Source organism: Paramisgurnus dabryanus, chromosome 2 (assembly GCF_030506205.2).
Source record: "Paramisgurnus dabryanus chromosome 2, PD_genome_1.1, whole genome shotgun sequence".
In the NCBI taxonomy this organism is placed as follows: domain Eukaryota; kingdom Metazoa; phylum Chordata; class Actinopteri; order Cypriniformes; family Cobitidae; genus Paramisgurnus; species Paramisgurnus dabryanus.
The window spans coordinates 56,881,250-56,909,234 of NC_133338.1; the positions used below are offsets into that span (position 1 = coordinate 56,881,250).

Below are 27,985 nucleotides of genomic sequence, written 5' to 3' on the forward strand. Positions count from 1 at the left end.
GATGACACACAAATTGCTTGCGTAACAAAAAACATTAGTTAATGCATTATCTCTCATGAACTAACAAGAACAATATATTTTCTTTTATTAATTTTGGTTAACATAAGGAAATGTTAGTGTCAGGAAGGCCTAGAGCACAACATAAAAACATGAGGAAAAATGTTCTTCTTTAGTAAGTCCCAAGATATTTTTCTCTTTCAAAAAAGTATTTTTTTTCTTTCAATTTAATTTTTTTTCTTTCTTTCAAAACAAAAACAAAATGTCAAAAATCTTAAAAAAAAAAAAAATATATATATATATATATATATATATATATATATATATAAATAAAAAGAGAAAAAAACACATTTTGAAAGACAAAGTTTTATTTTTGAAAGAGAATTTTTTTGTAAAAACAGAAAAAATATATATATAAAATAAAAAACATTGTTGAAAAGGAAAATTATTATATTGAAAGATAAAAAAACTGTTAAAAGACAAAAGGTTACTTTTTTGAAAGAGAAAAAAAATTGAAAAAAAAAATGTAAAGAGAAAAAAATTATATTGAAAATAATTTTTTTTAAAGACAAACAATTCTTTGAAAGAGAAAAAATCTCTATTTTTTTAAAAATGATTTTCTCTTTTACATTTTTTAAAGAACAACATATATTAAAAGTTTTTCTCTTTCAAATATTTTTCTCATTTTTTTAATATATATATATAATTTTTTTTTGAAAGAGAACATTTTTTTTGAAAGAGAAAAAAAATTATATTGACAAAACAATTTGAAAGAGAAAAAGTTATTTTGAAAAAAAAATGTTGGGCCTTAATCTCAGGATGGAAGAAATAATTTTTTCTTCCTAATTTTGTACATGTTGTGCTTCAGGGCTTCCATATAAGTGTAATTGCTTATTGTTTGTTCCTATTAGTTCATTGTAAATTAACCATGTTTTGCAGTGCTCTTAATAAGTAATAAAATAAATGGAAGATTAGTTTTTAGATTTATGGGCAAGGTGGTTTGCTGCATCTTTTTCCCCAGTAACAGATATGTCTGTGTGTACTGTCCACCAGAAATCTCTTGTTTTAGCCACACAATGGTTGTGGTTCAATCCTAGGGAACAAACATGCTCATAAAACCAGGCATAGATTGAATACACTTCGTTTCTTTGGTTGAAAGGTTTTGCCACATGCATAAATGTTTATGTACAGAATCATATCACATGACTCACAGAATCATCTTGAATCAAGAAAAATGATGATGGATTTTAGGTATCAAACTTTCTACAACCAGACATATCCAGAGCTCTTTAATAATCTTTAAAATAAATTATATTCATAGACTTATAGTACTAAATTCATACAGAGTATATCTCTTTATAACATCTATAAGATCACCAGAGTAAAGATATGATAAACTGCTCTTAAATGACACATTACAAAATTATCTTACACCCTTCAGAACTTTAAAACATTCTTGATTTTAAATGTAGATTTAACAAATACAATAAAACTTGTTTCATTTACTTGCTACGATTAAGGGCCGACAGACATAAGTGTGCATATTTACAAGAAGGGGGGTGGGGGGGGGGGGTTGTTTTTTGGTATAATGTGGTACAGATCAGAGAGTAAGAGTTTCTTCAGTTAAAGCTCCTCTGCCATCTGAAGCAAGTAGTTTATGGCAGTGTCCTTGTTTCCCTGTTGGGCCTCCAGGACGGTGCGAATCACCTCCTTATCCAGATTGGGGAACATATCCTGAAGGGCTTTGAGGTCCTCCTCACTACAAGGTGTGATCTGTGGTGCGACGGGTGGCACGGCCGGCATTCCCATGGGTACCACACCTTGGTTGTAAATACCAGGGACACCTAATGGATATTTAAGAATCATAAAAAGGTGACTTTTGTATTGTTGTTCATTTTGTAAATAAGTTAAGCTCATAATGATCATGAGGAATAATCGATTGTTTGGAGATTGTTAATGGACGTTTCTGAGTGGTAAGTTTGTGTTTTTTTTCAGTATGGACCTGCAAAACGTAACTGTAACTTCAATAGTAGAACTTCAGCCTGAACGCTAGCATATAGCATTAACTAGCGCTAACAATAGCATATAACGCTAACTCAGCAGTCACAACTTTGTTTTTAGCATTGTAACAACATTGTACTTAATTTAATGTTGGGGCGTACATCAACATGTTATGTTGAGATGTTGGCCTGTTTTCCAGCTGTCTTTTTCATGCACAAGGTTACAAAACAATCATATTTTAGGCTTACGACACGTCATTACCACGTATACAACTCTTATTATTCATATGCCTACATAAATACAGTTTTACATTCTAGGGCACCTTTAAGGGTTTTACTGTGTAACATACAAACCTGCTATGGGTACATAACCAACGCCCTGCTGATATACTGTAGGCATCAGAACCACAGGCTGCGCTGGCATCATCACTCCGGCTGGAATTGACTATAACAAATAAGGAAAGAAATGCTTACAAAACGATTACAAACAGCAAAAACATAGGCAAACATATATATGTAAGAACTTCATGTTTGCTGTAGCATTCGCATAAACATGGACAGACCAAAAACTAAATGTTGTCTGGGTGTACATATTGAATTTCACACAGTCTCTTTACTAGCTGCAGTGCATCAGGGGGACTTGACAAAAATGTAGTGTGATCATGTGATGTTTAACATAGAGTTTGGACTTACAGCAAAAGACATGACAAGATTAATCATCCCTTCTTTATCATCTCCCTGTCTGCCGCTCAAACTGAACCACTCATCCACCACGCTGCCTTCCCTCAGGTTCTCTGGGATCGTCACGTGTGTCCAGGCTATGCGATCATCCATGGAGAAAGCCCTCTATCAATCACAAAATCAAACAGTTATCAGTAATAGTGCTAGCAATTAAAATGCTTAATTTGTGTTTGTTTACTGTAGAGTCATTAAACACAATTCTGTATGTGTTGTGCATCACATCAAAGTTTACTTTAAACTGGGAAACTCAATGTCATGTAAATGTGAATGGTGTTGGGTATATTTGAGTCGAACCTCATCAAAGATCTCCAGGTAGAATGAATCCACTCCAGGTGGGACAGTGCATTGAATCACTTTATTCCAGCGTGGGTTCTTTGCTCCGTTGTGAGCAGTGGGCGTCTCATAGACGGCGTATCCCAGTCGAACCCTGCAGTAAGGGTCCATTCGCGTCATACCATAGTTCTTTGCAAGCTTTGCCTGTGAAAACATTATCATGTACAAGGGTTACTGACAATATACATGAGCTTTCTTTAAATCCTTTATTTTCCTATTATGCAAAATGCATTTTTTTGTCAGCAAATCCTAATAACTGATAGCTGGGATTGAAAACATTTTTACACAGCGGGGTTAGTTGTCACACAATGATGTTCTTAATTTGATTGTTTCCTGGAAAACTCAACTCTGTTATACACTAATCCTATTAAAGTTACTCTTTATATAAAATATAATTACTTGCTTCGTGTATCATTTCACCTAATATCATTTATTTGATTTATAAATGAATAAAATACATATTTATTCACATAAATATTACTTAATTCTCCATTCTATCTGACCGACATGTGCTTGTGTCAAAAGGTCTGTTGAAGTTTAACTCGCTTTCTTTTCCGGGAACTGTTTTGCTTAATAAATAAAGAAGTCCGCTGGTTAAGTATTGTAGTCAGTCATGAGGACAGTAGATATGATTGTACCTGTACAACTGTGATACTGAGACGTCCACCTGTTCCCAGAGATCCTCCATACTGCAGCTGTTGAGCAGCCTGAGCATCTAACTGTACCTGCTGCTGCTGCTGAGTCGGTGTGATCCGCAAAAAATCCTGAGGCAATTCACCGACATACACCTAAACACAACACAGAAATCACACAGAGATTCCTTATTCACAACTAGACCTAAAGATATAGAGTTTTTATGAAAAAGGCTACGTTCACACTGCAGGCAAAAGTGGCTCAAATGTGACCTATAGCTGATTTTCTTATGGCAGTCTGAACAAGCACAATTCAGACCCAGGCCACTTTTGTATGTGGTCCTAAATCGGATACAAATCGGATGTACTGCAATGCGACTTCAGTCTAAACGGCAATGTCGCATTTTATCAAGGCCTGCAAAGCGTTTAATCGCGACTAATCGGTTGGCAGCCCTAATTTCATTTGACTTTTACATTAATAAACAGGTGAAAATTAGCAACTGTTGCTACAACCTGGCTCGAGACATGTTCTCTTGTTTTTTTTAACAAGTTTAATGTTTAATTGTGCGTTGTCCCTGTTTCAAATAAATACTTTCCATTCCATTCCATTCCAATAAAAATGGGACAGATTCTTCACTGAAGAAGACAGTAAGATGACGTGACGCTTTCGTCTATGCATGCGGGTCACTTCAGGCCATATACAGTTCCCACAAGACTGATGGCAGTCGCATTTCAATGATAACGTGAAAAACAGCGCAAAAAAAAAAAAAAAACGTATTGAACCAAAAATACGAACTGAGAATTTTAAGACCTGCGGTGTGAACTGAGCCATTAGTATGCATGACATTTTCCACCTATTAATGGGTTAAAACCTATATGGGGATTGTTTACCCCAAAATGAAAACTCTCATGTTGTTACAAACCGGTATAAATTTCTTGGTGCTGATGAACACAAAAGAAGGAATGTTTGTAACCAAACCGATAAGAAGACCCATTGACATTGATTATAGTATACTTTTTCCTACTATGAATGTCAGAATTTTCGTCTTTTAAAACAGTGTTACTTACTACATGGCCATATGTTGCAGTTGTTGAAACTTTGTCATTAAAATTTGATTGAGATAAAATACCTTGTTTAAATCTGTATTTAGGTATACAGTCAGTGACGTGTAATGTTTAAAGTTTTTTTTTTTTTTACATTTTTAATAATTCAGTGAGATACATAATGTACTGTCAGTTTACTACGGTAAGCAACCCAACACATTGAATTTATGAACTATTTTTTTGATACAGCTACTTTTCAGATGATCATGTCACGATCTTCGGGTTTCAATGTATGACTAAGACATCATCACTCCTGTAACTGAACACACCCTTTTTTAAAGAAGTAAAAGAAAAACGTGACTTACTTCATCGGGAAACATCGTTTAAAAAATCGACTTTATAATACGATATATAATAGGCAATTGCGTATAAAATACGACATCAAATAACGGTTCGTAAATATGTGACGAGCGACACAACTCCAAATCAATCGTGTTTATGTTTACGTTCCTGATAGTGTGAGATGGGACCGTGTGGTATTTTAACATCAGTTGAATCGACTTTGGCGTCTTCTGTATTAGTATGCGTATGTTTATATATGTGCGAATACTGCGCAAATTTAAGAGAAAATTATGCGCATCTCACGCAAACACAGGGTATATTAAGAAAGAAGTCTCACCTGTCCCCTTTGCGTAGTTATTGTGGTGGCCATTTTCACAATAGATGTGATGTAGATGGGTTACTGTTCAAATAAAGGTTAAATTTAAAGAATTATAACACAGTCCACTGTTGATGTCTGGTGATATGTGTCACAATCACGAAATGAGGAAACAATCTAACAAATTCCGCCCCGTCCTATTCAGGACTTCAAAATAAAAGTCTCCGTTGGCTCTTCAAGTCTGTAGAACTTAACATTTAATTTTAGGCATCATGAAAGATGCCAACTGTAGATTTAAAATAATTAAATTGGTAAAAATGTCAGTATGAATTACACATAAACATGCTATATGCAATACGAAGTATTTCAGTCTCATTATATGATTCTTTCTTACGATATATTATTTCCCTAGAGAAGTTATATTTTATTAGCTTTTTTATCATTTAAATATGGTATTAATTAGCATACTGAAATAAACAGGTAATAATTTTTTTAGTGTCTAATTAAATTTACATCAGGCTAAAAACAATGGAGGGACATTAGGCTACGTTCATACTGCAGTCTGAAACGACCCAATTCCGATTTTTTTGCCCCTATGTGACCTGTATCTGATCTTTTCATGACAGTCTGAACGACACAGATCCGATCTTTTCAAATGTGACCCAGGCCACTTGGGTATGTGGTCCTGAATCCGATACGTATCCGATCTTTTGAAATGCGACCTTCGTCTGAACGGCCAGGCCACATGGATCCGACCCGTACGTCACTGATACGCTACAAACGTCATAATTCTGCATTGAAGTAGGCAAGAACGATAAGATAAACAACAACCATGGGCGACGTTGCTAACACTGCTCCACATCATTAAATTTTGGCCGTATGGGTGCACACGTTATATGATTTCACATATAACAGCGTTCTCCAAATATATTAATATATAGCATATTATTATAATGCTGCGAATAATATGTGAAGCAGCTTTCAATAAATATTTTTAAAATGCGTTTATAAATCCAACAACCCCTGTGACCGGTCGACACGTCCATAAGAGGTATGTTTATAAACCATTGCCTCTTTGTTTCTACATTTAAAAGACAAAGCTGGCAATTCTGGCTATACTTTCGTTCTTTTAATAATTTCTTCATTTTATTTATAAATCACTCTGGGTTATCTGATTTATCTATTTGGCTTGTGTTTTGTTTCCGTGCACTTGAGGCATTTTGCACATTTGTTCTGCACTTTGTTACTTCTAACCTTATTTTATAAAAAAAATTGTATTTATAATAAACGTAAATTCTGATCTAATTTAAGTCTGTAAATTTTGGATTGCTTTTCGTTGTATCGATGTTGCGCTATTGCGTGCTGGCCATGCTTGCGCATGCAATTTAGCCGAACGTGCTAGGTGCTCTTCGTCTCATATTTAGGAGTTCATCAAACTAAACATTAAAAAACGGATGTTTTTCGACGGGTATAAGTTTTTAAAATGTATTTAAAACAAACTGGTTATTATGTCAAAAGTTAAACTACAAAACAGGTAAGCCGTTTCTTTAAATTTCGGTGCTGAAACGGAAAATATCTGCACCAAACCTATATTTATGCCTAACACGACTGTCTTCGTGTGTTCACTTTCAAATGATAGCAAAGAGATTCCTGAAATAAATAATATCATCAGGTCTTTCTGTATCTAAAGTGAATACAGAGATGATCAAAGTCAAAGCAAGGAAGCAGGTATTTCTATGCTAAATAATAACGCGAAGTGTCTATAAAATCATTAATTTCAGTGTTTTTCTTGTTATAAATTAACGTTTAATGAATTGTATATAAAGCTTAGTTTTTATCATTTACAGTAACAAACACAAATTATTTGTCATTTCTCATTTGTCGTTTTTTTTGTCATGACTGCTTTGACGCGCTAAATCTCCAAATTATATAAAAACACTGAATTGTAGCCGGAGTTTCCAAGGCAGGATCTCCTTTATTTTTTTTAGGTGTAGTTATCAAAATGTTTTTTGTGTGATGTTCTGTAGATCGTGGCTTTAAAATGATATGAGGAATAATTAAACAAATGTTACCTTACATTTTACATAAAAAAACAGAAGATTGTAATTGTGCTGGCTCCGTTGGGAAAATAACTTTAATATTGCAAAAAGAGCTCCACTGTTGACCACACCGTTGTTGACATCCATGTTTAACGTTAGCTTACAAGTGACGTCCTTGACCGTGGAGTACTCTTATGCGCATGCGGGTCACTTCTGGGTCATTTCACGTTCACACAGGAGATCACAAAAGGTCGCATTTTATTGGAAATGTGAACGGCCTTGCAAAAAAATCTCATTTTTTCAAAAAATCGGAATTGAGCATTAAGCCCTGCAGTATGAACGTAGCCTAAGACTTGGAAACACTGTGGATGACTAAAAACTCCGCAGATATTCTGATTTCTGGTTTGCTGTTAAAAATAGAACTGCAAACACAAAATGCATTACTCTTAAACAGGACTTTTTATTCACATGTAACCATCACTGCCTGTTTTTTTATATAAGAATAAATATTATTAAACAAAGTGTACAGGCCTTAAATGAATTGGTTTGGGTAAAAATAAAAAAATTGTCAACATCCACATAAATAAAATATAAGCATCTTTAAAACAAAATACTTTCTTTGTTGCCTATTTTGTATTATAAAAATAAATATTATTAAACAAATATTAATCAAAATGTGTACAGGTCTTAAATACACAGTTTGTCAAAATCCACATAATAAAACATTAAGTGTTAACATGTAAAAATGAACTAATAACACGTAGACCTTTTTTTGCCAGGTAACCTAGCATATTGATTTTGGTAGGTTTTATGTTATGGCATTAAATGTTGCGTTCAAAGATGTGGTCAGACAACTTTAGATTTATCTCACTGACTGAAACCATTGTTTATAAGGTGGTTTCACCTGTTTGTTTTCTTTGAAACGTGTTCAAACCAAAGGAGGAGTTTAAATAATAAAATCACTAATCACTTCCTGTTTGAATGTACAAATGTTTAAGAGCTTACATGTTCTGATGTACAGTGAGGTAAGACGCAAGATTCAAATGTATAAATGCAATTTTGTAAAAAATGTGTTCATTTAGACGCATGATTTTATCTTTCGGTCCTTTACTATCGTTTATCTCGATCAGAAGATAACATATGATATGTTATGTTTACTCCTACAGCTAAATATATGTTTTAAAATTTATTATTTTCGTTGTTATCTCTCAGTTTGTTGTAAACGTCAACGTTGCTTCACATTTTTAGTGTGAAATGTTAATACAAAGCTGTATGACTTTAAGAATGTGAAACCAGGAAGTTGTCCAAAGCAAAACTATCAGGGTTGCCAGGTTCGCGGTCCATGTGTTGAGCTCACGATGAGATGAAAATTATTTTAACAGTATATAGGCATATTGTGGATATAAAACGGGTAAGTTTAGATAAAGCTGTGGTTTTAATTTAAATTTCATTTAAATTAACCCAAAAACATCTTTCCTGATTGAGTATATTTATTGTATGTTATTATACAATGTGTCTCTTTTACGATTTTAAATTGTGCCGACATTATACAACAGGTATACAAATAAAAACATACAAATATAAAATATATATAAAAAAAGAAATGTAATTACTAAAAAAGGAATATGTTTTGAGTTTTGTTGCGGAGTTGACCTGGCAACCCTAACAGTCCACTCAGATTGTACCAGGAAGTCGACGCGAAATGATGTTGTGATGAAACAATGAACACTTTTTCACACGATTCATTTTTTTCTTTTGTGAATCATGAACAGGACTCAACTGAAACGATCCAGGATATTAAGAATGGCCCTCGCAGACCCCATGCATCTGGAGGACAAAGACGAGCCGTTCATTGTGAAGGCGTTCAAGATCTTTATTGTCGTGACTCTCTACTGGTTTATCTCCATTACCATGGTGTTCCTCAATAACTATCTGTTAGACAACAAGGACTTGAATGCGCCACTATTCGTCACTTTTTTCCAGTGTTTTATCACTGTTGGATTGTGTTTGCTCATGAACTGTCTGGCAAAGCTTTGTCCGGGATACGTGGATTTCCCGTCACTGAAACTGGATCTGCGGGTGTCCAGAGAGTTGTTGCCTCTGTCTATTGTTTTTATCGGCATGATCACATTTAATAATCTGTGTCTGAAGCACGTGGGTGTGGCCTTCTACACTGTTGGCCGATCGCTTACAACCGTATTTAACGTCATTTTGTCGTACTTTATGCTAAAACAAACGACGTCATTTTACGCGTTGATGTGTTGTGGAGTCATTCTGGGTGAGTGTCAGCATCATACCTCTCTACAAGTCTTTTTTAAAAACAGTGAAGGCCAAAAGTCTGAGAAAATCCTTTAATGTTGTATTATAATTTAGTGCAATACATTTCTGTCATGATTTATTATAACAATTTGGACGTGGCAGCTCGAGATTGTGTGTGCGAAGTGTTCAAAGATCATCTGTAAACATTAATGAAAGAAGTTAATCTTTCTATAAGCACTAACTAACCATATTCAGGGTTTCAAATGTAGGATACTTGTTTTGTTTCTTAAATTGGTGACTTAGAAGTAATGCACAACCTGGCTTTAAATACTATTGGATTGATTATATCTGATTCTTTCAATGTCATCAACCCAATAGGATTAAATGCAATGATCCTATTACATGTTAGTTTGAAAAAGAGTTTTAAAGAGTTTGCAGACTTTTCAACCCCATAGTATAATCAGTACTGCCACCCAAAAAGATTTGGACATTGAAGTCACTCTTTTAGACTACGTTTACATGTGGGTGGCTATTTTCATAAACTGACATTTCAACCTCTCCGGTTTCAAAAATAACTTTGCACACATGTCAGTTTTCAGAAAAGTGTTAATTTACACGCACCCGTGTATATATGTCGTTAAGAGCATGCCAAACCTGTAGTTGGCGGTGTAATGAGAACCTCAAGCCCACGTAAGCCAATCACCAGCGGCGCTGGCGGTGACGCGGACTGGTACTTCGTGTTGGAGCGAGGTGAAGTTGTTGCAATAAGTATGTTCGACTTCATGCGGCACTGCAAGAACCGACAGGTGTATGACCGACGTTAAAATGCCCATCTTGCTTTTCCACAAGTTAAATAGGTGTATGAGTTCCATAAAGCATGTTTCAAAAGTTGTTTGCTCGAAATAGCTTGTAGGAAAAGATTGTTACCCATCTCTAGTAGCCTCTGTTTCAGTAACTTTTAGATTGTGCCGTTTTGAGCTAGTCTTACATATTTATGAGCTGCTGCTCCTTTGATCACGCCCCACTACTAACGTCATGTGCCCGTGCTCCGTGGTATCGTGAGCAGTACAGACCATACTGTGTTATTATTTTATATATTATTATTATTATTAACGGTTTATGTTGCCAACAGACAAATCATACAGAAAAGTATCACTAATAAGTACACTACAGGATAAGATACTCATGACACACAATGATTTCAGAGTAAATTGTGATGTTACGTTAGCAGTCACAACAATAAACTCGTTTTCCCTGGACAAAGCTAACATATTCCCATTATAAAACATTTTCAAACGCATTATTTTCGCAAATTACAGAAATTAAGACCCGGCGGGGGATGTATACTGCTTGTGGACCGCGTGCTAATTGCTAGAAGCTAGCGGGAGGTCCGGACGGTAAAGTTATAAGAGGCTCGGGGGTTAGCATCGTCAGAAAAGCCGGGGCTGTAAGGCCCGGTCTCGGTGTGTCAAACTCATCATGACACACAAAGATTCCAGCGTAAATTGTGATGTAGCAGTCTGAACAATACACTCGTTTTCCCTGGACAATACTAACATATTTCCGTTATAAACTTTTCAAACGCATTATTTTCGCAAATTACAGAAATTAAGACCCGGTGGGGGATGTATACTGCTTGTGGACCGCGTGCTAATTGCTAGAAGCTAGCGGGAGGTCCGGACCGTGTATATATCTATGCGGACTGTAAAGTTATTAGAGGCTCGCCTCGTCAGAAAAGCCGGAACATGCTTTACCACAGGAACATGCCCCCTCTTTGAAAAGAACAAGTTGCAAAACATTGACAGTGACCCTAACAACTTGCCAACCAACTAGTAGTTTGTCGACATTGACATGTGACCAGACATTGCTTTTTCCAACATATGTGTTTATCTTGCCTAATAGTCTCTGCTGATAAAACCAGCCTGACCAGCTAATACCAGCTTGGTATTACAGACAGACCAGGCTGGCCAGCTTTAAAAATGTAAAATAAACCAGTCTGCTTAACCAGCTACCTAGCAGGCATTTCAGCATTGATTCACAGTTGAATCAAGGACAAGAACAAGGTTGAATCAATGTTAAATTACCTGTTGATTCAATTTGCAAAATCAGAGTTAAACGAACAACTGACATTATTTTATTTTCAACCATATTACAACATTAAAGGTTGTTCATCTGTCAGAGACTTAAAATTTGGCACAACACTTGATTGCTCCACCTGCTTTGTTCCAAAAGTTGTTATAAAGATGATCCAGTTTGTCAACAAAACATATCAGGAATGAACCTAATGAGAGATATGCTTTGTCTTTGTTCCTCTTCCTCTAGGTGGCTTCTGGCTTGGTGTGGATCAGGAAGGGGTGGCCGGCTCTCTCTCCTGGACGGGTGTCTTTTTTGGCATCCTGGCTAGTCTCTGTGTTTCTCTTAATGCCATCTACACAAAGAAAGTGTTGCCAGTGGTGGATGGAAATATATGGAAGCTCTCCTACTACAACAACCTCAACGCCACCATACTTTTTATACCCCTCGTCATCATATTCGGCGAATTGGGAAGTTTGTTTAGCTTTAGCCGACTGACAGATTTAAATTTTTGGGGCATGATGACTTTGGGCGGAGTATTCGGCTTTGCCATCGGTTACGTAACAGGACTTCAGATTAAGTTCACCAGCCCTTTGACTCACAATGTGTCTGGCACAGCCAAATCCTGCGCTCAGACCGTGTTGGCCGTGGCGTACTGGGCGTCCAGTAAAAGTGTACTGTGGTGGACGAGCAACATAATGGTTCTGGGTGGATCTTTCGCCTACACTTGGGTCAAAGGACTTGAGATGAAAAAAGTTCAGGTGCCGGTGGAGACACAAAATGGCACTCCTCAGAAAAGTAAAGAAGACTTGGGGGTGTAGAGAGATTTTTGTTAAGTGCTTAAAAATGCCTTAATTTAGAGAGACTGTTTAGTGATCTTTCTGTTTTATATGATCATTTGATGTATTTATTGTATTGTCAATGACATTGTAGTGTAAATGGAGCTGGGCAAAAAAAAAATCGCCTGTGATTCTCATGCGTGTCTCATCAGTAAAGCCGGTTCGGTAATTAGTAGTGAATCGCCATCACCTGCTTTCAGATGGAGCGGCATCTCTATAGACAGAGCCGTAGTTCACCAAGAAGCTTCATAATTGAAGACGATCTTCCACAATTATGAACGCGATTTTGCCTAGCTTTCAGTAAAATACGGCTCTGTGTAGTTTATGCCGTTCCATCTGAAAGCAGGTGATGGCGATTTACTACTAATCACCGAGCCGGCTTTACTGATGAGACACGCATAAGAATCGCAGACGATTTCTTTCGCCAGCTCTAAGTGTAAATAAAAATGGCTAAAGCAACCTGTTTTACAATATCTATTATTACTTGTTTCCCAGCATTTATTTACCTGACATGATAAAAAGGTCATATCATACTAAACATACCATAATCGTATCATTTAAATACAATAGATCTGGGGCCTTATTTATAAAGCATGCATACGCACACATTTGATCGTAAAGTGTGCGTACGCAAAAAGCCACAGCAAAGTCTATATTTACAAAATGTGTCTTTGATGTGGAAAAGTGCTTAGCGCCACGTCAGGGTCTGAGCAGACGTACGCACTTTTGCTTGTCCAATTACCACATGTTTTTAAAATATATGCCATTCTTGCTGGTTTAAACATTAAAAAACACCATCATTGCCATCGTTTAAAGCCGGAGATCTGAAAGATCATTTGCGATTTATAAATTTCACATCTAAAAAAAAGGTGTATGCGCGTTTTCTGTGTGTACGTCTGTTTTATGAATCACACGTACGCATTAAAAAAAAAAAAGATCATATGATCAAATGTAGGATGGTTTCTACGCAGCATTTTATAAATGAGGCCCTTGAACTCTCAATTTTAGCTTAAGAGGTATGGTTGTTCTCATAATTTTGCCCCTTTAAAGGTTTTACACTTCACATTTATTATAATTATTAATGAGATGACTAAGGCAAAACAATCAAATGTTTTATTTTTAATTAATTCCTTATTATTATTACAACTTTCCACGTACATAAAGACCACAGAAATTCAAAAGTCGAGGGTTAAGTGTGATTTCAGCCTGGTCTTACTGTTAATATGTAGTGTTTCAAAAACAAAAAACATATTTTTGGTACATTTAAATAGATGCTAGAACGTACAATGTAGACATATTTACAACATTTAAACGTAGCATTATTATGTTTTTACAGCTAAAAAACATAAAACATTTACGTATCTTTAATTCCTTAAAGATTGCTGTATAATTCCCTTTAACCATTTTAGGGATATGTTACCACCTTAACCCTACCCTAAACCTTACCCTAAACCCAAACCCTTTTTATACAAAATGTTTAAATATACAAATTGTTTATTGCTTTTGTGAATTTATGTTGTATTTTGGTGTAATTATTACTTAATATGCCTGCGATTTTAATATTTATGAATAGGAATAACTTACGTACAAATTTGTAAGTTTGTAAAGCTGTAAATAATTTACGTATAAGTCATGTCAAAATGTCGATATTATATGTTTCAGTGTGTTTTAAATGTAAGTAAATGTACGTAAGGTACAACCACACTGAAACGTAAAAATAAACACGTATTCTCATGAGATCACGTTGGTAATTTTGAGAGCAACCATAATAAATTAATTGGGGTGTGTCGTGTGTAAAGAACAAAATGAACTACACCTTTCTCATGTGTCTTCCTCTTTCTCTGGGTTGGGTTTTGAGTTGTATATGTCTGCATTTAGCTGCATGTATTTATGAGAATGAGGTCAGACCTGTCATTGCAGTTTATATCTGTGAGGAGGACAAACCTTTTAACATGATATAAAGTTTCACAACTTTTTGAAGAAGAACTACTCACATGACAATTACCCACAGATTATTCATTGCCTAAAAAACATCACAGAGTAAACATTTAACTTGTATAAATTTCACTGGGTCTTTGACTAACTCTACTGTTTAGCAGTTTATGTGGGCATACAATTAACTATCAGTAACATGACTTCTCTTCACTACATATGATATATTTATTAAAGTTAAAATGTCATAATACATTAAAAGGGCATTTTGTTGACTTAGTACATCTTAGTACTTCTACTTCTAAGTAGAAAAGTTTACATATAATGGACAGTGAAATATTGTGTTACAGTTCATTTAAAGAGCAGGATTTCTAAAATTGATGAATCTCTGACATAGTGAACGTTTCACCTTTACACATTAACACATTGAGTTATTGGTAAATAATGCACGCCCAAGGTGGTAATGCGGCATGACGCAAAGCAGAATTTGACAGGCAGGTGTGTGTTTATCGAAAAAATCTACCAATCAGATAAAGCATTCACTGTGGTAAAAAAGTGCTAAAAAATAAACACTGAATCAGTAAATTTGTTTGTATTCTTCACAAATCATCATGACACTGCTGTATTACAGGACTAAGAGTGCAAAATGAACATATTTTATATTTATATATAAAATGTTTTTTTTTAAATGCATATTTTATATTTATGCAGACACTTTTTCCAAAGCGACTTACTTACATTATAAGTTATACATTTTACCAACCTGTGTTCCCTGGGTTAGAACCCATGATGTTTTGCCCTGCCACTGAGGTACACTGTCAGAAATAAAGGTACAAAACTGTACCTTTTTTGTCACTGGGGCTGTACCCTAAGTTTCCGTTTGGTACCTTTACAGGACTTCATTATCTCATTACCTTCAACACTGAATCAGTGTTAAATTTTTAATGCATTACTATTTTGCATATTGAGACAAAACAATTGCCCTGATATATATTAAGATGTGTAATTCTTTTCAGTTAAGATAGCTGAAACATGCATTTTATTCTGGGACTAGATTTAAGGCCTGTCCGGGAAACTGGCTCTACAAGAATGTTAATTTAACACTAGGAGCTTTGAGGTGTCGTATAAATATTATCTGTCATTGGCTTATTTAAATATTTATTTAGTATTCATTGTTTGTGAATGACAAACACTGATTTGCATTACATCCTGTACTTCAGTTTAAATTATAAACGAGTCAAGTGAGAAGCTAACCAAAGCAGGCAGGAGATTGATGGATTCTGAAAGAGTTAATAAAGCTTCTTGACCCAAAAACCAGGGAAGAATATCAGTAAAAGGTCTTTAAGTTTTAGTTGTGTTTGACTACACACAGTAAAAATAAATGTAATTTTTTTCAGAAGTTCAGATATTTTATAATGAGTTGAGCTGTTTGTCACTGATATGTAAATCCCTATGAAAAAATCCCTAAATGATCTATTTTTGATAAAAATTGTGGTAAATTACTGTTTCAAGTCCAGCAGGTAACAGCAAGAGAGGAATAAATGATCATCACATCACATCTGAACGAGGATTGACCTGAAGAGAAAAAAATTACCTTTACAATGTAAATGACTTCTTACTGAACCTGAAAGCTGCTTTTACACTTACTCATGCGTTTTAACTGATAGGAGAACTATCCAAATATAAAGATTAGTTATAATTTCCCTTCAGCTAACTGATTGATTTTCTATTTGATCATAAAGAAAGAGAGGCAGACCTGTAGAGAGAGAGACTGATATAAGTCTCAGTTATTGTAAAAGACAGACACGGCTTTAATCAAACATGAAGAAGTTTTACAGCTGTCTGCTGATCTTTCTGGGTAAAGTATAACATCAGCATGTTTTGTATTTTACTTTAACACTTATCTTTAAATGCATTTCTTAACATTTCACTTTGTTGACAATACTTTTTGAATTTTGCATGCCTGGTTTATTATTTAGTTTACACTTACTGTACCTTATGCTTCTAGCAAAATAGAAAACAATATTGTTAAATGTTCTTCAGTTTAAAGTTTATTGCCTGAATTTGACAACACTGTTAAAAGTGGAAAGATGGATCAACTTAAAAAAATACTTCAATTGGTAACACCGTAGTTATTCAACCTAACATTTTCACCTAAAGTGAAACTAAAGTAAAAATTTAAATTAAATAAACTTGCATTTTTTGCAGTGTTACCAATTGAAGTAATTTTTTCAGTTGATCCAACTTTTTAGAATGAATTTTTTTAATAATTCAAATTTAGAGACTCTTCTAAAGAGGTTTTCTGAGAAGTGTGATATCAGATGGATCACATTTAAATGAACAAATCCTTTCATTCATCCACTAAAAATCTAATTGATGGCATTTGAGTTCAAGTTCTCATTCAAAGCGGCTTAGAAAAGTTAAGTCAGTTGTGAAAAACATAATTGAATTATGTGAATCTAAAGTAATCAGACATTATATATAACTTAATTTTCCAAGTATCCAAATACTTTTATCTGAAGCCACTGTAGGTTACTAATTTGAAAAACGTTCTGTATGTTCATAATCTTAAATATTTAAGGCCATTGGACATTATAATTATTATTAATAAATATATTTAAAAATTTACAGTAGGACATTTACAAAATACCTTTATGTAACATCATCTTTATTTAATATTCTCATGATGTTTGACCCGATAATTTTGACCTGTATTGTGGCTATTGCTTCAAATGATTGACTTTGTGATCCAGGGTCAGATTTATTTATTCAGCAAACCCTATTGAAGATGTTAAATATAATCACCTATAACTCATTTTAATTCTGTGCTTCTTCTGGCAGAGTTTTTGTCATCAACTCCAGAAACAGTGAATGGATATGAAGGTGAGAATCTTAAACTTCATCCTCATGTCTTTATAAACCAATCACTTATGTTTATTTCTGCATTTCCAGTAAACCTGGCAAGAGGAGGACATGTTATTCAGTCATCGACATATCTGGAACATTTTGCTGAAAATGGTGTTGATGGCAATCCAGATACAACGTGCTTTGAAACCATTGTTGGGAGTGACCCATGGTGGAGATTAGATCTGCGTGATGTTTACTGTGTCAGCAGAGTTATCATCACAAACAGATTGGTCTGCTGTTCAGATTTCATAAAAGGTGCAGAGATTCGCATCGGAAACTCTTTAGAGAACAACGGCAACAACAATCCACTGTGAGAAGCTCTTTTTTTGTTTGGTTTTGATCATCACAAACTCAAACATCTCATTCATCTCTCTCTCTCTCTCTCTCTCTCTCTCTCTCTCTCTCTCTCTCTCTCTCTCTCTCTCTCTCTCTCTCTCTCTCTCTCTCTCTCTCTCTCTCTCTCTCTGTCTCTCTCTCTCTAGATGTGCTGTTATTTCTGCTATTCCAGCAGGTGAGTCCAACAGTTACTCATGTAATGGATTGGAGGGGCGTTATGTGAATGTCTTTCTTCCTGGATCTGAACAGATTCTCACTCTGTGTGAATTGGAGGTTTATAAAGCAGGTAAACTAAAAACTCAAATGATTAATTGTTTTTGTGTACAAATGTTATTTAGTGAGTAGATGTATGCTAATGAATTTTACTCTTATTTTTGCATGTATGTTAGATCGCTGTGTTAAAAGGTCCATGGTAAAGATGAAGTTTAGCTCAAGTGCTGATCTGACGGACACTACAGTGAGAAATAATCTACTGAAACAGGTGAGAGAAAGAAATCAACACAACTCTGATCATGAAACCTATCAACTACAGATTAGAATGAATACCACTATCAGTTGTTTTTGTGTGAAATGGTGCACTTTGTTAAAGGGTTCATATTATGAGACGTGTAAATAAGATGTCAAATAAATCTTTGGTGTCCCCAGACTACATATGTGAAGCTTTAGCTCAAAATACCCCATAGATAATTTATTATAACATGTTAAAATTTCCACTTTGTAGGTGTGAGCAAACATGTGCTGTTTTGGGGTGTGTCCTTTAAAATGCAAATGAGCTGATGAAATGCAAACACTGATCACCATAATAGTGGTTTGTTGAAATTGAAACTCAGTTGTGCTCTCAATTATTATTATTATTCTCTCTCTGCACTAAAGTGCAGTGTCGTGGTTGGATAGTGCAGATTAAGGGGCGGTATTATTATAATAAGATCCCCTTCTGACATCACAAGGGAAGCCAAATTTGAATTATCTATTTTTTCACATGCTTGTAGAGAATGTTTTACCAAAACTAATTTACTGGGTTGATCTTTTTCACATTTTCTAGGTTGATAGAAGCAATTGGGACTGAAAAAGTCCGACTTTCATGATATGTCCACTATAAATAGTTATGTTCTCCTGTGAGATCAGGTTGTCAGTGTTTCTGTAGCTCAGCTGTAGAGTATTGCATTAGTAGCACAAAGGTTACTGGTTTGATTCACAGGGAATACAAATACTGATAGATAAAAGAAAACACATTATACCTTGAATGTACCCTAAATCCCTTTGAATAAGATGAGGCTGCTCTGCCCTACAAAAACAAACTTTGTTTTTGGTCGAAAATGAGTTATTGATATTTTGGGGACATTCAAGACCTCATTTATCATGTGGAAAAGTATTTTGAGTCCATTTTTGTTTTCGAGAAAATAACTATATATCAAGAAGAAAATAACTGACAACTAAAAGTCACTAAAAAGTCTAAACTAAAAAGTAATTTTTCTCAGTTCTCTAGCAAGAACTTTTTTGTAGGGCAGTGCTGCTCGATAATAACAATGCAAATTTCCATGTACATAGATTTTAGATGTGTTTTAGATCGAGTTATGGTATCTTTTGACTAAAAAGCAATGAAGTCAAATGTACTTAATTTATGATTTTTAGTTATTATTTTTATGCTATAATAATATGATGATAATTTCAGTTGGAAACTGCTCTGGATAACAAAGGATTGAAAAATGTGACGGTGCTGTGGTCTCAAGTCCCTAAAAAGGAAGTGATCACGGTGAAAAATGTAAAACGTAAGTCTGTTCTCATGTATTCTGTGAAAATACTTGAGTTAATCATCTCTGTTTGTGTCTCAGTATTTTATATAAAAACTGTGTGATGTCATTAACAAAAATGTTTTATTTGCAGCTTGCAGTGGAGAAAAGTAATAATCTGGCGTTTAAAACTGTCTCTGAGAAACTCAATGTACATTTTATTGTAATTGGTAACACTTTATAATAATGTTCTGTTGTAAAACATTTATAAGTTATTAATTAATAATAAACTAATTATTTTTTTAAATATTACTATACATTCATAAATGATTATGATTATAAAGTGATATGCTAACATTTCATGAATGTTTTGCTAATAAGTTTTAAGTCATTTATAGATGAATAGTTAATAATGAACTAATCATTTACAAATTATGATTACTTGTTCATAAATGGTTAATAAATTATATACTAACATTTTATGAATGTTTTGTTTATACAGTTGTAAGACTTACAATGGTATTAACAAAACATTAACATACACACATTAACATACTGTACATTTATAAATGATTAGTAAGTTATATGCTAACATTTCAATAATGTTTTGTTAATGAAGTTCTAAGTCATTTATAGATTAATAGCTAATAATGAACTAATTATTTGCACAACAGTATAAATGATCAATAAATTATATGCTAACATTTTATTAATGTTTTGTTAATGAAGTTTTAAGTCATTTATAGATGAATAGTTAATAATGAACTAATCATTTACAAATCATGAGTACTTGTTCATAAATGGTTAACATTTTTTATTTTTTGTTAATACAGTTGTAAGTCATTTATAGATTAATAACTAATTATTTGAAAAACAGTATAAATGATTCATAAATTATATGCTAATATTTCATCAATGTTTTGTTAATGCAGTTGTAAGTCACTCATACGTTATAGTAAATGATGAACTAATCATTTGCAAAATGACTAAACATTTATGAATTAATATGGTAACTATTTGTGAGTTGCAAGTTTTTGTTAGCCGATACGGTACAGCACTTCTACATTATTGAAACATTCATTTTTGAGTGAAAAAAATAATAATAATTCCAGTGGGTTATGTTATGTCCTTTGACTCTCCAACACAGACTTGAATGCATAAAATGTGTGAGGTCTAGCAATAATGTGAACTGGGTTTTACCTTTCACTAAAGCTCACATCGGTTAGAGACTCCATGTACTGTAAATCAGAGAAGAAAGCTGTCTATACCCTCCAAACAATGGTCTAGAAACAGCTAATCCTGGTTGTAAGCTTAAAGGTGCCATTTGTAATAATTGAGGTAAAAGATTTTTAAAAATTAGTTACACGCATCAAAAGAATGAGAAGAAATAAGGGCAAAGATGTCATTAAAAAAATGACAAGGTATAGTGCTGCAGAAATATCAATCTGAATTAGCATGCTAAATTACTAGCTACAGCCCGACTGGTGTTGTAATACCAGTTTCGACCATGGGAGGCGGTATGCGGGCCACGCACATAACCGCCAGCCAAACTGCAATACACGAATAAGTGGGAGTACAGCCCTCTACTAGTACCGCTGCGTCCGAAAACTAAGGCAGCTGACTTGTTGATTTAAGATTTATGAATGCAGCTCAGAGAAATGCAATTCGGACAGCCATGGATTCGGACATGCCTTGATGCCTTCCTGCCTTGCAATAGGGGTTTCGGACGGGTTTCAGTTCAGGGAAGAGAGCAGAAGAATGGCTAAAGCAAGAGACATTTACCACTACCACAAACATTTGCTGCAGGGAACAACGCGCTCGGAATCACAAATAAAATATGATAAATAAAGTAACCGAACCAGAGTAAATACTGGCACAGCTTTTCATCGCTGGAGACAACTAATGAACATGAAAGAAATGAGGTTCGACTCCGAAATGACAACATTTATTTTCGATTGGTAAGTAAGATGCTGTTAGTATTTCGCTAGAAGTTCACTTATAATAGGCATTGCCATAACCTATGCTCAGCTTGTACATGAACTACGGCTTTGTGCAGTAAATGTGGCTCCATCTGAAAGCAGCTGATGGCGATTCACTTTTAATCAATAAACCGGCTTCACTGACGAGAAGCGCAATGACTATCGCATGCAAATTATTGCGCATCCTTAGCTGTTAACGTTTAATAGTTAGCTCTACCCACGGATCCGATCCGGTTTTCACCCGTTATCTACCAAGCTGATGCTAAAATGTAACATTAGCTAAGAAGCTTGAAATGTCTTCGATTATAATGAACACCAAAAGGACGCACGAAACGTAGCGGAAAACATTGCAATTTTAATGAGACAGAATGTTTTTTTTGTGACTAATGATAACTTAGTTGCTAATGTAAATCAAACTTTATATATGCTGCTGAATTTGCAGCTGCTAAATTAAAATAGACCAACTCACTTTTCTGGAGGTATACTGCCCCCGTCTGTTTGGAGTGTGGAGTATGAATTGATTTTTTTTTGGGCGGACATGTTAAATGGTCCCTTTAAACTTAAAACAAACTGTAAACTTATTTCTGAAATCTGATTGGTTGATTGAAATGTTCTCCCAGGGTCAACATAATGTTGCCCTGAGGACATCAACCACTTGGCAAAATCAGGAGAGCCATTCAACACCTCTTATAGTCATGTGTATAGATAATGGAAAAATGCATGAATAAATCATTAACAAAGCTTTCTGCATAACCTAATCTAAAGTATAAATCATTCATCATTCATAAATGTTGGAATCTAAATGCCTGGACTCACTGTTAATATGTAGTTTTTACACGCAACTTTCAAAAACACCAAACATTTTTTGGTTTAAAAGTTAGTTTAATAGATGCTTACAGAATGTAAAACATTTAAAAATCTTTTACCAAAAAGATTGCTGTATTAACCTAAACCCAAACCTTTTTTATACAAAATGTTTAAATATGTAATGTTTATTTTTTTAAATAGTATTTTATTGTACATCAAATTGTACATAAACAGTACAGGTAAGTGTGTGGTACATGCAGGCAAGTGTAAGTTAAAAATGACATCCTAACCCAAACCCCAATTCTAACCCCAACTCCAAGCGACCATGGCTTAAATATAGACAAAAACATGGAGAAACCTGTATATTAAATAACCTCCTTAAGCAAATCTGAAATCTAACCCTAAACCCAAGCGAAAATTGTTTAAAAAACAGAAAAAATTGAGAAACTAATTAATAAAAAGATGCGCCGTTTAAGTGAATGGGAAGGACTGGTGTATCATATGCACGCCAAAGTGAAATTTGGTGTATGTATTGCACAAATTTTACACTTCGTGCTATTTATACATCTACATGAGACAATGTGTACATATATGAAAACTAATAACAAACACTAGTGATGTGCCATTTGTACTCAGTACTGTATCTTTGTCTTTGAACCTTTAAACCCAAGCATAGCGTATGCATTAACTACTGGGTACATTACGTCCATAGTAACAGCATGAAAACAGGACTGAAAAATAAAGTGTTGCATTTTACACAGTTATTACACAGAACCTACCACCTAAGTTATAGCATAGTATCCCCCTCGACCCCACACCCTCACAACGCCACAGATGTTGGCACCACAGCTCAGGACATCTGATACAGTAATGATTAAATGAATGAATCTTTCTTTAAGTGTTTTATATAAATATGCATCTGTCAGAGAATGACATCTAATGCAGGAGGGCAGCAAACCCCAATACACTCTTTAACATAAATGTGCTACTGAAGAAAAAAAAAATATGTATACTTCCATAAAAACCTTTAACATCCTTTAATTTTCACAAATGGTTCTTTGAACAATAAAAAGTATTAAGAAAGAAATCAAATTGTAACTGAAAGGATCTATCTATGACATTGATGGCAAACCAATTTTTTTTCTTTTACGGCATCGTATCATAGAAACCTATACTGATATAATGTAATGAAACATTTATGATTTATGTTATTAGCATAAGAAAATAATCTAGTCAGGATGCATGGCTACTTATAAACATAGACAAGAAAATAAGAGGATATGCATGTAAAGCACACAATAATTATAATGTAGTGACCTCTGCTGGTGAACTTCTAAAACTACATGACTGCATTTAAACTACGGGAGTTAGAGTATTAGTTAGTATTGTGTTAGTTGTGAGTTGTTTAAGAAGCATCTTGGCAAGGTTGCTTAGGAACACGTCTCTTCTGGTACTTCTGGAAAACATTCCCATCGGATTGTTTTTTCCAAGACAGTGTGTCATATTCATCCAATCCCTTCAGCTTCAGGATCTGCTTCAACTATAGATCAGATTGTGTTACTGCACACTTTCAAGGCACAAATTGTATGTAATATCTTTCAGTATATAAACTATTATCTATATAAATATAAACATGTAGTTTAAAAGAAAGCAAAAGTGTGAGATTCACCTTCTGTAAAACCTCTGTCATCACTTCAGGATCGTTCACATCATGATCTGATTTTACTTTTAATCTCAAGATGTGTCTCTTCTTCATCCCTGTGAGAAGTGTGATTGTTTTGTGTGATTAAAGTTGTGTTTAGTTCAACCAGTAATGAAAATTCTTACATTCATTCATTATTTACCTTGATAATCTTGATGATGTTGTTCCACATGTGTATTGTTCACTGAAGATATATTTAATGAAATCTGAGAGCTTTCTGACTCCACATAAACAGTAATGGAAAAATATTTGTTAGAAATGAAGACGTCATAATCTATATCACACTCCTACTCTCGCATTTTCATCTCCGTAAGATAACCGTCTTCGTCTTGCTCTCTCAGTGGAGAGTACAGTGACTTTGATCCATGCCTTTGATCCACCTCACGACTCTTTCGTAACTCATTATTATATGATCTACCTCCAAAACCTACAAATAAACCCCAATTGGTTCAGAACTCCTCTTTAACTGATCACATTACCCCTGTATTAAAGGTGCAGTGTGTAATTTTAAGAAAGATCTTTTGACAGAAATGCAAAATAATATACAAAACTATATTATCAGGGGTGTATAAAGACCTTTCATAATGAACCGTTATGTGTTTATTACCTTAGAATGAGACGTTTTTATCTAAATACATGAGGGTCCCCTTACATGGAAGTCGCCATTTTGTGCCGCCATGTTTCTACTGAAGCCCAAACTTTTTTACTAAGTTGTCTCCGACGATGACATGTTTGTCCGGTGACATCTACCATAGCTTCTCTATGTGTTTAAAAGTGATAGGTGAGCAGTGGACTGAGTCGTTGGTTGCAATTCGCAACCTCACCACTAGATGCTGCTAAAATTTACACACTGCACCTTTAAAAAACCTACATTGGCTCCCGGTAAAATACCGTATTGAGTTTAAACTACACTAGTCAACATTTGAAATGGATCAAAACCTTTAATAAAAGTCCCTAATACCATTCTTGTTTAGGACAACTTTGATAAACTTTAATTTTTTGATCCACTTCAAATGTTGACTAGTACTTGTCCCCACCTTCAAATCACTGAATAATCTTGCACCCTCCTATCTATCAGATCTTATTCATCTCTATATTCCACCCAGACTCACACAACATCTTTGGGGTCTCGAGCTTTAATCGATGCAGCTCATTACTTGTGGAATTCGTTGCCTCTGGATGTAGGCTGTAAATCTTACTATAATTAAATTGTGTCTTAAGACCTACATTTTCAGGCAGGCTTTTATGTGAATGTTATACTATATTATTTTATCTTTGACCTGTAGTAATGTTTCAATGACTGTAATTTGTCTGTAAATCTACTTATTTTTTATTGTACGGTCCTTGAGTGTCCTGAAAGGCGTCTATAAATAAAATGCACAATAATAATAATAATAACTGATGTTTACATTTTAAATGCATTCATGAACATTAAAGGTATAGCGGAAGATTTTCGTTTTCCGGGTGGATCACCACTGTTATTGGTCATCCCAGATGTCAATCATTCTGATTATATGTTGACGTATAACCGTCGCACGTGCTCGCCTCTACGTTCGCTTTCTGCACATGCGCACTTTCACGTGTATGTGTGTTGTGCTACGGTTTCAACCATTCATTGAAGGTCGCGTTCTCACTGTGTTTTTCAAAATGTCTGAGGGTCGCAGGAGAAAAAGTGTCTACGAATTGTATGACAATGAGAGAAAGGACTATAAATAAAGAAACAAGACCAGAATGTTTATGGGAGACTATTTCACACGCTGTCGTGAGCTAAAAGGACAGGTTGGACTTCCCACGCGAAGTTTCTACTGTAAGGGTACAGTTTGTCATGCTATTTGGAGAAATCCATTTAAAATCACTGCTAGTAAAAGTTGATGTAAGCTATGATTTGCGATGCTAGCCCTGGCACAAGTCACGAACCGCACAGACAAGGTAAACATGCCGACAGAAACTTGTGAACAGAGCGAAGAGAAGAACTGAGCTCCTGCACGCTCTCTCTCTGTCTCGTGCACGCGTTTAACAGGCGTTCCCTCGCGGGAGCATTTTTTTTAAAATATCGAGGGGCGGTTCTTTTAAATAATACGGGAAAATCTTCCGCTATACCTTTAACTATAACACTCATCTTAGTCTCAACTAAAAAATAAGAAAATTCCACACAGATGCTTGAGATAAACCTTTTTGGGTCCCTGAAAGTAATTATTTTTAAGAGTGTAGGCACAAACTAACGCAGGGTTTATTGTAACAGGGCCGAGCAATCTGTGCTTTTGGTCTTTTTCTCTTACGAAAGGTTTTGATGTGTTTTGGTTAAGATTTTGAACAAAGAGTGTTTTGGAGGTAGTAAATTTCTTTTCAGCTACAGCCTTGACCAGTGCTATTCAAATCTTACCCTGGAGGGCTGCAGAGTTTAGCTCCAACCCTGATCAAACACACCTGAGCAAGCTAATCAAGGTCTCATGATCACTAGACAATCACAGGTGGTTAAGTTTGATTAGGGTTGGAGCTAAACTCTGTAGTGCTCGGTCCTCCAGGGTAAGATTTGAATAGCTTCCTAAAATCCATTCCACTTGACTCATTTAGAATTTTTTTAACTCCATTTCATGTTTTTACTACTCTTGCCAAGTGCACTCCACGACACGAAAGGTAAACATGGATTTTAGGCTATAAAGCAAGAAATGTATGTCAATGCTCATGTCAAATACACCTTATTGCATTTGTTTTAAGCATATTAAAGGACTTTATTTCCAAAAAACATTTTCAGTAAAATACATAATAAATACTCACCCATGTAGCAAACAAAAGGGTAGAAATATGTGCATGGGACATCAAACCATCCTTCAGTGGAAGCACTCGCACACCCATCGACGTTTAAGGTATAGAGACTCGGCTGTCCAGCAGCCCACTGGCTGAATGTAACCTGGCTGTCATCAGACCAGTGCCAGAGATTATCTGTAGTCATCCGATGCAGTCCAATCCAAACCCATTGAGTTCCTCCAAATGCTACCACATTATCATAATCTGTCTGGTTTTTAATGGTGGCTAAATCTGTGTAATAATATCTGCAATACATCTGAGCATCAGACCACGTCATTAATGAAGGCACATAGATAAACTTATAACTCTGTGAAGATGAACCATCAAACAGAGCTGAAGAAAGAAGAAACACAACAAATATTCATTTACACACCTGGAACATTTACTTTAAACACAAATGCTTCAATCAAACATCATTCAGTGTCAACTTAAGAGTTAATGTGAGAAATATTGACCTTTATACAACAGTTCTTCTGGTTCTCGAATACGAAAACGAAATATTGTACTAGTATCGTCACGATAACTGCTTCACCATTTTATATCATTAACATATCATTCATCATTTAAAATGAGTGAGGCTGTAGAGTCACTTGCATATCTGAACTAATCTTAAAACTAATTTTGTGACCAAGAAATGGTAATATTGAGAAACGCTATTACATCTATTGAGTTCTGTCATTGAAAACAAACACCCAAAAGTGTTACCCGTCATTTATGAGCTTCAAATCCGTGACTGAATAAAGTAGTTCCCCAACAAAAAGGCTTTTAGAAATCACTCCGTTGTTGTTTTCTAGATTTTTTTTGTTTTTTTTAAATGTGTGCCGTCAAACTGTTGTATAAAAGCATGTAATATATCACACTCCTATTCCAGCCATATTGATTTAGTACCTTGTATTTACTTAATGGTCAACATTTTAAAAAGTAACATTTACTGTAAAACAAATATTGATTTTATTATTATCACGCTGAAAAAGTTCTTAACAAATGAGACAATTAAAGAAATGAAAGTCCTTCACCTGATAAGACGACAAACAGTAAAACAATCTTCATGATGAAAATAAATAATCACACAAATCCTTCAACTGCTGTAACTTCAGATGTAAGAACGTTCGTGTGAAGTCTGTTCACTTTAAGATCTCCATTAGCATGTTGACGTCAGGTTTTACATT

General features: G+C 34.8%; 3 protein-coding genes across 4 annotated transcripts; 2 read left to right on the top strand and 1 right to left on the bottom strand.

Moving 5' to 3' along the window:
• Positions 1-1,270: 1,270 nt before the first annotated feature.
• tollip (toll interacting protein) lies at positions 1,271-5,584 on the bottom strand. The gene is made up of 6 exons (XM_065261877.2): positions 5,427-5,584; positions 3,710-3,859; positions 3,033-3,215; positions 2,691-2,843; positions 2,352-2,442; positions 1,271-1,841 (listed from the first exon to the last, which is right to left on the bottom strand). The coding sequence occupies exons 1-6, from the start codon at positions 5,457-5,459 to the stop codon at positions 1,621-1,623; spliced, it is 831 nt and encodes a 276-aa protein (XP_065117949.1). The 5' UTR covers positions 5,460-5,584; the 3' UTR covers positions 1,271-1,620.
• A 2,794-nt stretch (positions 5,585-8,378) lies between these two features.
• On the top strand, positions 8,379-12,786 carry slc35c1 (solute carrier family 35 member C1). 2 transcript variants are annotated; one of them, XM_065261879.2, is made up of 3 exons: positions 8,379-8,469; positions 9,217-9,722; positions 12,026-12,786. In XM_065261879.2, the coding sequence occupies exons 2-3, from the start codon at positions 9,248-9,250 to the stop codon at positions 12,595-12,597; spliced, it is 1,047 nt and encodes a 348-aa protein (XP_065117951.1). In that variant the 5' UTR covers positions 8,379-8,469; positions 9,217-9,247; the 3' UTR covers positions 12,598-12,786. The 2 variants fall into 2 exon arrangements, with proteins under 2 accessions (XP_065117951.1, XP_065117950.1); XM_065261878.2 differs by lacking the exon at positions 8,379-8,469 and having other exon boundaries at positions 9,121-9,722.
• Positions 12,787-16,290: 3,504 nt separating this feature from the next.
• LOC135743962 (fucolectin-like) lies at positions 16,291-19,947 on the top strand. Its single transcript, XM_065261881.1, has 7 exons — positions 16,291-16,405; positions 17,389-17,430; positions 17,500-17,764; positions 17,937-18,076; positions 18,180-18,271; positions 19,463-19,559; positions 19,675-19,947. Exons 1-7 carry the CDS (start codon positions 16,369-16,371, stop codon positions 19,692-19,694), a joined length of 693 nt encoding a protein of 230 aa, XP_065117953.1. The 5' UTR covers positions 16,291-16,368; the 3' UTR covers positions 19,695-19,947.
• Positions 19,948-27,985: the final 8,038 nt, after the last annotated feature.